Genomic DNA, 12,459 nt, shown 5'->3' with positions numbered 1-12,459 from the left:
TGATTATCTTGTGTGATCATAATCAGTGAGGAGACCATTTGTTCTTGTCTTTTTCAAATATGTGAGATTTAAGTGAAACAAAGTCATTGAGGTTTAGTTGAAATGAATCTCAATTGAATAAATGAAGTCATAAAATGAAGCTTCTTTTTGTGTTCATTCCACGATCTCAGTAAATCAAGAGTTTCAGCAGATTAAACAATTAATACATCAATAAATAAAGCAGAAAAGTTTTAATCTATTTTAAAATCAAATAAAAAATGAAAGTTAAAGGAAAGTTGGGAAGTTTATCTGGATAAAATGTACAATAATTTCTCAAATTATTCAAAATAAAACACAGATTATTATTAGTACAGAAACAGATTAGAGGGTCTGTGTATCATCCGTTCATTTAATAGTTTATTTCAGCCTGGCAAACTAAAAACTACAAAGCAATAAAAATAAAAAGTACAAAACTGGAAAAAACTAACAGTAATTGTAATACTTGTAGTAGAGGTTATAGTGGTCTCATTAGTAGTATCATTTTTAGTTGTAGTAGTAGTGATGGTGGTAGTAGTAGAAGTAGTAGTAGTTTTCATAGTAGTAGTGGCAGTAGTAATAGTAGTTGTCAGAGTAGTTTTTATGGTAGTAGTAGTGGTAGTAGTAGTTTTCCGTAGCAGTAACGGTAGTAGTCGTAGTTTTTTCCCCGTTTTGCTGCGTTTCTGCCTGAGCCACGCTCCTGTCCAGCAGGTGGCGGTAATGCACGTGTGAGCTGATAAACTCAGCACAAGATGGAAACGAGGAGGGAGGGGCGGGGCTGCCATTTTGCTGACTGCTGCTGCTGCTGCTACTGTTATTGGTGTTAGCTAAAGCTACACAGCTATAAAACATAAACTTATTCAGCTCATTTAACACGTTTCGTTTGTTTGTTTGTTTCTCCAAGTGTGACGTGAACATCGGAACAGTTTAATCAAAATCATCCACAGCGGCTCCTCCCCCTCACACACACACATACTTTTACAGTGGCGTGAAATAAACACGGGTAAGTTAGTGTTTCCAAGTTGTCAAACGCTGTCATAGCATGCTAACGTTAGCACAACACAGCGTCGTCAGTGGTTGTGTGCGTGTGTGTGTGCTAATTGTGTTGTCATGTTGTAACATGTCAATCTTATGTTGACGGTCGGTTTGGCACAGTTTGGCTGTGTGTGTGTGTTACTGTTTGTGTGTTAGCTCTCAGAGCTACAGTGAGCTAAGCTGTCAGTGGTTTTACAGTCGGCACACAGAGTGGATGTACTACTATAATACTTATGTTTCTGGGGAGGAGGGTAGGTCTGTAACGTCATCTAACGCGGAAGTCGCCGGTGACGTCACTCCTCCCACATTAAAGCATATGTCATCACATCAAAGGTGTACTTTAATGCCTTTAATACACGCATTTGTACTGACTAGCCCACTGCTCTGCAATCTTTAATATGAAAAGAGCCATTTTTGTTCTCTCCACCCAAATAATATCATTCCCCAGCCGCAAACACCCATTTGACCCATAATATTAAGATAATAACATGGATACAGTTTTGTTTTTCACCGATATAATACATATAAGAGAAGATTTTTGTTGGATTTACGAAATTTAAGAACTACAAAAAGAAAACCTTGACGTTTCATTTCATTGCTGTTTATACCCAACCAAAGAATCATGTAGACCTCGTCCTTCCATTGTTTGAGGAGAATTAATATAACTTAAAAGTAACCCAGTATAGAAGTATGTGGATCCAAAGGCTTTTTCAAACATTCTATATATCACACTTTAAACACTTTGATTTATCACCTTGATCTCTAAATAGAAAGACAATTTAAATAATAATAATTAATATATGTATATTTTTCACTGTCGATTAATTATTATAACAATTATATTTTCCATTAATTGATTACTCGTTTGGTCTGTAAGATGTCTTTGAGAATGTTAGAAAATTGATGCTCTCAAATGTCTTATTTTTGTCCACAAACACAAATTGATTGAGTTTGAATGATTGAATGATTGAATGATGAAACCAGAACATATTCACATTTAAGAAGCTGAAATGAAAAATCAAAGAAACTGGTTTTAATTATTAAAAATTGTTGATGATTCATTTAGTAATTGGTTAATATTCGATAAATCGGATAATCATTTCAGCCATTGCATGATGTGTAAGTTTTTCCTTTGACTCTTATTTTTAACTTTAGAACTCAGCAGGCTTGTTTTGCATGTAATCTATTAACAAATAAAGTTGTTGTTTTTTTGAATCGAAATAAACTGAAAGAGATTGAAAACATTACACAGTAATGATAAAAAACTATGTTATACTGGTATTATTGTAAACAGCATGATCATTGAAAGCCCCACCCCTTTGTTGAGTTTATTTGTCTTTTACTGGAGTGACTGATTCAGTGTTTTTGGCACATGTGTTATCACTGTGTGGTGTTAAGTCTGCTTTTGTTGTGTATTTATTGTCCATTATTGTCCTTTTTGTGTGTGCGTTTGTGTCTGTGGCTGCTTTACGTGTGTGTTTGTGTGTGTGTGCGCGCAGCACCCTGGATGGATACCCTGGACCCTGAAACCCTCTATGTGTCTCCAGAGCAAACTGGACAGCCCACACTCCCCCTCCCTACCTTGGAAGTCTCTGACCTGGCACTAGTTGGGTAAGGACTTCACTCTGCTCAGCTAAAAGACAAAAGTCTTAGTTGTATAGTCTAAGACTTTAGACACCCACCCACACAAACATTCCCGGCCAGAAGCTCAAGTTTGTAAACCACTCTCTTGTTCCACTGCTGCCTCCATCACTGAGTTCAAATGTCTTATTTTGTAAAATTCTGCTTTCTGCTTTGTTCAGCAGTAGACCAGCAGCTCCAGACCAGAGCTAAAATCACTGATTTTTCTCTATGGGGTTTGGTGTGGGAGAGTGAGTGGTTTACAAACTTCAGTTTCCTTGGAAAAGTCTGTCACTGTCTCAGTGTCACAACACTGAGATAAAGACGTGAACATGTGACGTAGATATCATAGACTTAAACTGACGCCGGTTTTATTGCACAAGTCTTTTGTTAAAGTGGCTAAAATAAGTTTTTCCATGCTGTCGGTGAAAACATCACAGATACAAAGGAAAAACGGAGCTTTAAAAGTTTTTTCAGCTTCTTAAATGTGAATGTTTTCTGGTTTCTTTGCTCCATAAAACATAGAAATCATTCAAAGTGAATCATTTTAGTTTGTGGACAAAAACAAGACATTTGAGAACATTTTTCAACATTTTGTGAACCAAAAAACTAATTGATTAATCAATAAAATAATCTTAAAAAAAAAGAATTTCACATCATTATTCTCATTTTCATAAAAAAAAAAGTATATAAATTGATGACTGTGTGATATTTGTGCAGATCTGTGAGAAACAAGGACGTTGTCTCTTCCTCGTCTGTGGAATAAGACGTGTATCGGTCAAGACAAAAATGAATCCAAAATTAAATTTTGACACATTTTTGCGATTTCAAAATTTGAAGTTGAATTGTTCAGCCCTAGTTACATCTACATTTGTATGTGTGTCAAAGTGTGGGGCACAAAGACTGAAACCGGTGTCCTCTGACATTGTTTTCACACACACACGCATGCACGCACACACACACACACACACACACACACACACACACACATTACCCCCCCCCCCCCCAGGCCGGAACCTGATTGTTAGCCCCTGTTGTGCCTGGTCCGGGGATTAGCTCCAGGCCGTGGTGGACTATTCACTGCCCCTGTCATTCCCTCTGCCCACTGGGCCTTATCTCCATCAATCTGACACCCTGTTTATTATCTGATGCAGCAGTCAGATATGCTGGCCTTGGACAAAAAGTCCACTCCACAAAAGGCTGTGGATCATCAGCACTTTGATTGTGGGACGTCCACAGCGTGGGCCGTGACTCTCTGTGGCCCCCAGTCTTCCCAGCAGCACTGTCACTGTGTCTCCATGCACTGACATTAGTCCCAGTCACAGAAGCTGACGGCCAGGCCTGTCGCTGTGTGTGTGTCTGTTCTTGTCTGTTCCCGTTCAGACCACCTCTGTCTCCTCAGCCAGTGGACACTTTGGTGTGGACAGGTGTTATTGTTTCTCTCTGTGCGCGTCCTCCACTGTTGACCAGGCAGGAAGTCAGCAGAAACCACCGCCTGTGTCGTGGTCGTGTCTTTGTGTCAAAGCAGGAGAAAAAGAAAAGTTTTTTGACTTAACCGTCATGGCTTCTTTTAAGCTGGATTTTCTCCCTGAGATGATGGTGGATCATTGCTCTTTGAATTCCAGTCCTGTGTAAGTAACTGTAACGATTCATCCACTATTTAAGAATTTTTTTAAATATATATATATATATATATACTACTGTTCAAAAGTTTGGGGTCACCTATACAATGTTTTTGTGTTTTCCATTAAAAGTCACTTTTATTTATCAAAGGAGCTTTAAAATGGATAGAAAATATAGTCAAGACATTGACAAGATTAGAAATAATGATGTTCATTCAAAATTCAAACTTTGGTTTCATCAAAGAACCAGCAAAACTGTTTTCAGCTGTGGTAACATAATTGTACACGGGTTTTTATGGGTTTTCTAATCATCCAATAGTCTTCTAACGTGATTAGCAAACACAATGTACCATTAGAACACTGGAAATGGGCCTCTATACACCTATGTACATATTCCATTAAAAACCAGACGTTTGCAGCTAGAATAGTCGTTTACCACATTAACAATGTATAGAGTGCATTTATGATTCATTTAATGTGTAAAAAAAGAGCTTTTCCTTCAAAAATAAGGACATTTCTAAGTGACCCCAAACTATTGAACGGTAGTTTATAAAATGTATCCACTGGACACGTAAATCCTCTGAGGCTGGAAGTTTGTGTAGAACTCTGTGCTGCACTGTGCAGCCAAGAATAGAACACTTCGCAGACTTCTGCTCTTCCGGATACTACTGCCTTTTTTTTTAGGGACAAAGTGGAGCTCCGGGAGACAACAATTCCAGTAATTTGCACAATGTGACGTCACATTGTGTGCGGAAGTCCACATCGTGTGTTTTATCTCCTGTACTTAGACTGAGGCTTTTTTCACACTTTGCCACTTTGGCCACTTTGGCCTCCAGAGTCTCAAATATAAATATTAAAATGATTAAAAAGTTAATTTTGCATCATATTTCACATTTAAATAATCGGAATTTGGACATTTGTCAATCGATTCAGAATCGTCCATGTCTGAATAACGATGCATTGAAGAATCAATGTTTTTCCCTATTCCTACTACAGTTATTCCAGTATGGTAACAAATGACTTGTACTTTGTTACTGTCCACCGCTGAACACCGGTGACAAAAGTCACCGCTCTCTGTCTGATCTGGTTTTCTCTGCCGTGACAAACGTGCTTAGTTAGTTTGCTGTGGTTGAATTAAACATGTGCTCCCCCCGTGTTTGTGTTTGTAGAGGGAAGAAAATGAATGGTTCTCTGGATCATCCCGATCAACCGGACATTGATGCCATTAAGATGTTTGTGGGACAGATTCCTCGCTCCTGGTCCGAGGAGCAGCTTCGTGAGCTGTTTGAACCGTTTGGAGCCGTCTATGAGATCAACGTCCTGCGAGACCGGAGCCAGAATCCACCACAGAGCAAAGGTAAAGGTCCGTGTACGACACATTTTCAAAGACAGGCTCTAATGACACTAATGTAACTAACTAACTTTCATTTTCATAATTAATTCATCTATTGATTATTTTCTATTAGTTTCTTAAATGTTGAAAATTGTTCATCAAACCTGGAAATGAGGATGTTCTCAAATGTGAATGATTTCTTTGTTTTATGGAGGAAAGAAACCAGAAAATATTCCCATTTAAGAAGCTGAAAAGTCACAGAAACTAGAAAACATTCACATTTAAGAAGCTATTATAAAAACACTCCCCAGCTCAGACTGCAGACTGTTCAAAATTATTACCAAAATAGTCAAGAATGAATGAAGTGATCGATATATAATTGATTAATTGATTGATTAATCCTTTATTTTTCCCACTGCAGTCAAATTACAGTGTCACAGCAGCAAAGACAGTCGAGCTAAAGGTCATAAATAATTTTAACATCAGTGAATAAATGAGTACAGAAAAATATGGAATATTAAGACAATAAAAATTACACCATAGAGTCGTCACTCAATCAAAAGCAGCCGTTATTTACATGTAACAGATTGTTTGTTTTTTCCATTTCCTGTCAGGTTGCTGTTTTATAACATACTACGCTCGTAAATCAGCCTTGGAAGCACAGAACGCTCTGCACAACATGAAGATTCTGCCTGGGGTGAGTCACAACCTCATTTAATTTGTTGTGTCATTTTTTTCCTTTTATTTGTGTGACCTTTACTGTACAATACAGTGAAATACAATACAATACTTCTGATTCTGACCCTGGATTTCCACCGGGTGCATTACAACACGCCTCCGTGCGCCGTTGCTGATCGCTTCCATTCTAATCAATGCGTGCGCCGCGGCATGTCGTGGCACGTCTCAGCAGCGTCCCAGAAGCGGCTCGCCGCGCTGCAGCACCATCGATAGGTAGCAGTTCTAATTTTGCCGTTGCTGAATCGCGTCAAGCTCAACAGAGCAGATCGCACCAGACAGCAAGTCCGACACAGAATCAAAGTAAAACACTTCTGCCCCCCTTTCAAAATAAAACGCAATACGCAGGTCATACAGCCTATCACAACTTCACATCAACATTACGTCATAACCGGTGCTACCAGATCAACAGTCAATTGATCAGAGCGTCTCGGAGAGACTGATTGTTGAAATGGAGAAACATAAAATCATTTATGACACCAGATCGACAGTTCTTCCACGTCGGAGAATGAAAAGAAGCTGTGTTGTTGTTGTTTCCTTTATAGACACAGTCTATCGCTGGCTCCCAAGGCACCACAGCCTTTATTGTCTTATTGGAACTCGACTCAGCCTCAGTGTTGCTGCATTCATTTAGAAGGAGTTTAAATAATAACACAGAGACAAGGCGGAGAACACAAGTGATATTGCACTAAAATATAACGGTGACAATTAAAATGATTTGCATCTATTTTTTACAATGATTACTCCGTCAATTATTATCTCGATTAATCAAGTATGACAATACTTTTTTCTACCTAAAATCTTTCCTCATCGTTTCATTAACAGACATTTGTCTTTATAAGTTTCTGTCGACTATTTTCTCCGTTAATCGATGAGTCGTTCGGTTCATAAAATGTGGAAATGATGATGTTCTCAAATGTCTTGTTTGTGTTCACAAACACAAAATGATTCAGTTTTAATGATTTCTTTGTTTTATGGAGCAAAGAAACCAGAAAATATTCACAGATAAGAAGCTGAAAAATCAAAGAAACTGGTTTGAATTATTGCAAAAATACCACACTCAAACTGAGTAGTTGGCGATTAATTTAGTCATCGATTAATAATGAATTATTTTGAGTAATTGTTGCATTTGTAGTTGACATTTCTACATTAAAATCTGTAAAAATAAGACTGTCATGTTTTTTGTTTTTTTTTTCAAAATCTGAATATAATCAGATAGTCATTGATAGTTTGTTTGCTTGTTTTCCCAGATGCACCACCCAGTCCAGATGAAGCCTGCGGACAGTGAGAAAAACAATGGTAAGGATTTTCCCAGCATTTGAATAATCCAGAAAATCAGAACATAAGAACTAGCCGGGAGAACACACTGTGTCAGACGTCCTTATTTCCTTTGTCCCCCTCAGATTTTAGCCTTGTCTCTGGAACGATCGCTAGACCTTTGAGTTTGGCGATCATTTTGTACATGTTGTGACGCGATGGGAGTGCTGGCCGCAAGTTGCTGTATTTTAAGCAGAAGTAACGCAGCATCTCTTTTCACCATCTAACCAAAGCCTCGTTGCTCTCTCTGTTGTGGAAACGTCTGCAGATGAGAAGCCGTCGTCTTGTGTGGATTCACCGGACACGACGTGGAGAGTTTCACCGTTAAATTCGATAGCTGCGTGTTGGATGAGATTGCGGCAATACTTTGACATGACGAGCTCCGTACTCCATTCTTCTCTGCAGATGTTTTCAAAAGAGATAAACACAGATTGGCTGTAGCGTCTGCACGATTTTCAGCAGAACAATCTAAACTAGAGCTTCAGACATGATTTGTGCGATAGACGCAATGGGCGCGATGTTGTCTACCGAGTCCATGTCAGAAGCTGCCGTCCTTGAACGTAAACTTGTGTCTCTTCAATGTCTCGTGCGTCTCTTCAATGTCGTGAAGCGCCGTCGTCTTGACACAGGGTCGTTGTGTTTGATGTCGTTTGTTGTCGTCTGTGGTTGTGTCGTTCACAGCGGTAGAGGACAGGAAGCTGTTTGTTGGCATGATCTCAAAGAAGTGCAACGAGAACGACATCCGACTGATGTTTTCACCGTACGGACAGATCGAGGAGTGTCGGATACTCCGGGGCCCTGATGGACTCAGTCGTGGTAAGAAACAAACCTGGGAGTAATTAGATCTTAAACTTTGTTTAAGACCACATGTAGAGTTTATCGACGGAAAAGTATGCAATTCTTTCAGGTCGATAACGATCAAATGACGGACGCTTGATTGTGTTTTTCTCCAAACCCCGTTCTTTTTAATAAACAAGAAAAAACAATTACAAAGCATGCAGAGGGGGTTGTAATGTGTGTGTAAATCAAGCTCAGAGTCTTGTCGACATCGGCCCCACCCATGGTCAGAATCGCACAGAAAAAAACGAGGGAGCGCAAGAGTCAGAGCAAACAAAATTCCAATCACTGCAAACAAAAAGTGTATTTCCAAACAAATGAAATACAATATTTTTGAACAATTAAACCGATATTTTATTTCCAATTTTTGTCTTTGTTGGTGTCGTTAATTTGTGTTTGCTTGTTAAAAAGTGTTGCTTGAATATATTCACACAAATCGAATTCAATACACATGCCCGTTGCATTGATAATCATATTTATTTTGTGGAATAAATGTGTGAAATGTTCTTTCTGCATGGAGTTCACATGCTCTCCCTGTGTGTGCGTGGGTTTCCTCCCACAGTCCAAACACATGCAGATTTGGAGATCAGACAAACGAAAGATGTTAAAAGATACATGGAATTGGCAAAGATCATGTAATGCAGAGCATAAACAGGAGATATTTTATTTGGGAGTGTTTCACTGAGCCTTAACCCGAAATCCTCTGTTAACAAAAGGTGAACTGACGGCATCATCGTCTCTCATGAGTCTGTTCCTGTGTTGTTTCTGTCCTTCAGGTTGTGCGTTTGTGACGTTCACAGCTCGACAGATGGCCCAGTCGTCCATCAAGTCCCTGCACCAGTCTCAAACCATGGAGGTGAACCTCACTCAACAACAACAGCAACAACTCCTCTGTCGCTTTGTCGTGTTTTTATGATCTTGTTTTCTGTGTGTTGTTCAGGGCTGTTCATCGCCCGTGGTGGTGAAGATGGCAGACACTCAGAAGGACAAGGAGCAGAAGCGCATGGCCCAACAGCTGCAGCAACAGATCCAGCAACTCAGTGCTGCATCCATGTGGGGGAATCTCACCGGACTCAACAGCCTGGGACCACAATACCTGGCTGTGAGTGTGTGTGTTTCTACATCCTGATTGTGTGTGTGTGTGTGTGTATGTGTCATCGGCATCAGTTAATCATTTGTTTTCTCCTCCATTCTTTAGCTCTACTTACAGCTGCTGCAGCAGTCGACCTCTACAGGGAACGCACTCAACAACATGCACCCTGTTTCAGGTACACACACACACACAGAAATGTCATTTTCTTTGTCCTTATGAAAATGTCTTCATTTACACGATGTGTTTTTTTTTGTCAAAATTAAGCTTTATTTGAAAAAGTATACGTTACAATGTACACTAGCGTTCAAAAGTCATTCTACATTGGTTTTGTGTTTTCCATTAAAAGTCACACTTTTATTAATCGGAAGAGTTTCAGAATTAATAGAAAATATAGTCAATACATTGACAAGATAAGAAATAATTATTTTTATTCAAAATAATTATTTTGCTCTTTGGTCAAAGAACCAGCAGAACTGTTTTCAGCTGTGCTAACATCATTTTACAAGGGTTTTCAAGGGTTTTCTAATCATCCAATAACCTTCTAACGTGATTAGCAAACACAATGTACCAATAGAACACTGGAAATGGGCCTCTATACACCTATGTACATATACCATTAAAAACTAGAATAGTCATTTACCACATTATCAATGTATAGAGTGTATTTCTGATTCATTTAATGTTATATTCATTGAAAAAAAGAGCTTTTCCTTCAAAAAATAAGGACATTTCTAAGTGACTCCAAACTTTTGAACAGTAGTGTATACAATCACAGAAGCAGAGTGAAGAAAGTCAGGAAGACTAAGGAGAGAAAATAAACTCATCACAGTTACATTAGTTGCTTATCTAAACATACAAAGATGTCAGAGATCATGGTAAAACACAGTGTTCTCAGCAGTATCTGAACTGTTTGTTTCGAACCTTCAGGGCTTCATAAACTAGGTAATGGCGCAGATACACACTAAAAAAACAGCATTAATTGGTACTTCCGTTTTATGGGAGCTTTAACTCTTGCTGCATTTGGTATAGTACCCCTCAGGATCCAGCAGGCGGCACTTATATCTGACAGATACTGTCTTGAACACATTATTTGAGTTTGTATGGAAGTGAATGTGGTGGGCGGAGTCTGATTCTAACTGTGTGTGTGTGTGTGTTGCAGGTCTTAATGCCATCCAGAACCTGGCTGCTCTGGCTGCTGCAGCTACTGCCTCACAGGCCACGCCCACTGGCTCCAGCGCCATGACAACATCCAGTAGTCCGCTAAGTGCACTAACAAGCTCAGGTAACAACAACACGAATATAACACAGTGACAGTGGATCTTAAAGGTCCAACTAATGATTATTTATTATTATAAGCTCTAATGGTGAATGTTGTCTGTTAGGCTCCTCCCCCACCTCCAGCAGTAACTCCTCAGTCAACCCCATGTCTTCTCTGGGTGCTCTGCAGTCTTTGGCTGCTGGAGCTGGAGCTGGACTCAACATGAGCTCCCTTGCAGGTAAGGGGCTGTAAGTGTGTGTGTGTGTGTGTGTGTGTGTGTTTGAGACCAAATGATTAAACCTCTCTGTATTGTGGTCACTCTGACACAGGCATGGCAGCGTTAAATGGCAGCTTTGGTTCTGGAGGCCTTTCTAACGGCTCAGGAAACACCATGGAGGCTCTGAGCCAGGCTTACTCGGGCATCCAGCAGTACGCTGCCGCCGCCGCCATCCCCAGTCTGTACAGCCAGAGTCTGCTGCCTCAGCAGAGTGTGTCCGCTGCGGGCAGCCAGAAAGAAGGTGAGGAACAGGAACGACACAGGCAGGTGATCGTTAGTGCTCATTAACCAACTAGTTGAAGCTGGGTTGTATGTGGTACTAATAACACAAGGGAAAACAGATTTTAGCTACTTCTAAAAGGTCTCTGTTATAAAATCTGCATTAGTTTTAGTCTACATTATCTACATCACATGTTCATGTCTTTATCTCACTGTTAGACAGCATTTTGCAACAGGAAACGGAAGTTTGTATATGTAGCAATAAACAGCTCTTCTTCAATAGAACATGATGTTAATTTTATAAATGATTTAAAAAATAAATAAAAAAAGGATTGAGTGTGATACATGAGATTATGTGTCAGTACAATCCAACCACACTTCAAAATGTCTTTTGCAGAAGAGCACAACACAGTGTTAAATGTAGTGTCACAGGCAAGTCGGGTTTAGGTGGAGATGTGTGTGCTATGTTTTGATCTCTCCTTCTTAGTTTTTTGTTTCTTTCTTAATATGCTGCGTCAGCCAGCAACAGTCACAGCACCGGTAAGACGTCACATCATCTTTTCCACAGCTCAAATTTAAAAAACAAGCTCAAATCCATCCCACTTGTCCTTGTTTGTGCTGACATGTCACTTCTTCTTTTCGTTTTGTTATCGCTTTCATTTTTGACACTACGGCTTATTGGTCATATGGTAGAAAAAAAACATATGGACAGACAGACAGACAGACAGACAGACAGACAGACAGACAGATAGCCTTGAATGGCTCTTGTGTTCTCAAACACAAGAGCTCCAAACACCGACCAGCTAAATCACACACTTCACAGGGGGTCGTACCTATGTTCCCCGGGTCCTATGTTCCCCGTTTTTCCCAAAAAAGGTCCACTTTGTATGTGACAGTGGATCATAGGACCCTTTTTTTGAAAAAGGGTAGGGTTAGGATTAGGGTTAGAGAACGGGTCCTATGTTCCCCGGTCACATACAAAGCGGGGAACATAGGACCCGGGGAACATAGGACCTGGGGAACATAGGTACGGTCCCCTTCACAGGCTAATAACTCAACTCTATGTTAGCTTTATGCTAAAAAACACAAGTCATTACC

The 12,459-nt window shown here is 39.7% G+C and overlaps 1 protein-coding gene across 4 annotated transcripts in view; it reads left to right on the top strand.

The window, feature by feature from the left end:
- The first annotated feature begins 847 nt into the window (after positions 1–847).
- celf1 (cugbp, Elav-like family member 1) overlaps positions 848–12,459 on the top strand; it is a 15,851-nt gene continuing 4,239 nt past the window's right edge. For 2 of the 4 annotated variants that reach the window (XM_083900794.1, XM_083900793.1), the window contains exons 1-13: positions 848–1,018; positions 2,550–2,661; positions 5,462–5,649; positions 6,240–6,322; positions 7,611–7,659; positions 8,359–8,493; positions 9,291–9,370; positions 9,455–9,616; positions 9,713–9,782; positions 10,767–10,889; positions 10,990–11,103; positions 11,195–11,383; positions 11,881–11,901. In XM_083900794.1, coding sequence (XP_083756920.1) covers positions 2,558–2,661; positions 5,462–5,649; positions 6,240–6,322; positions 7,611–7,659; positions 8,359–8,493; positions 9,291–9,370; positions 9,455–9,616; positions 9,713–9,782; positions 10,767–10,889; positions 10,990–11,103; positions 11,195–11,383; positions 11,881–11,901 — 1,318 coding nt within the window. In that variant the 5' untranslated portion in view covers positions 848–1,018; positions 2,550–2,557. The remainder of the gene's footprint in view (positions 1,019–2,549; positions 2,662–5,461; positions 5,650–6,239; positions 6,323–7,610; positions 7,660–8,358; positions 8,494–9,290; positions 9,371–9,454; positions 9,617–9,712; positions 9,783–10,766; positions 10,890–10,989; positions 11,104–11,194; positions 11,384–11,880; positions 11,902–12,459) is intronic. The other 2 variants (XM_083900796.1, XM_083900795.1) reach the window with 2 other exon arrangements.

The sequence above is a fragment of the Microchirus variegatus genome (genome assembly GCF_963457635.1).
Source record: "Microchirus variegatus genome assembly, chromosome: 14".
Lineage (NCBI taxonomy): Eukaryota > Metazoa > Chordata > Actinopteri > Pleuronectiformes > Soleidae > Microchirus > Microchirus variegatus.
Note: the sequence above shows the minus strand (reverse complement) of the source record. Positions and strands in the feature narration are given on the sequence as shown.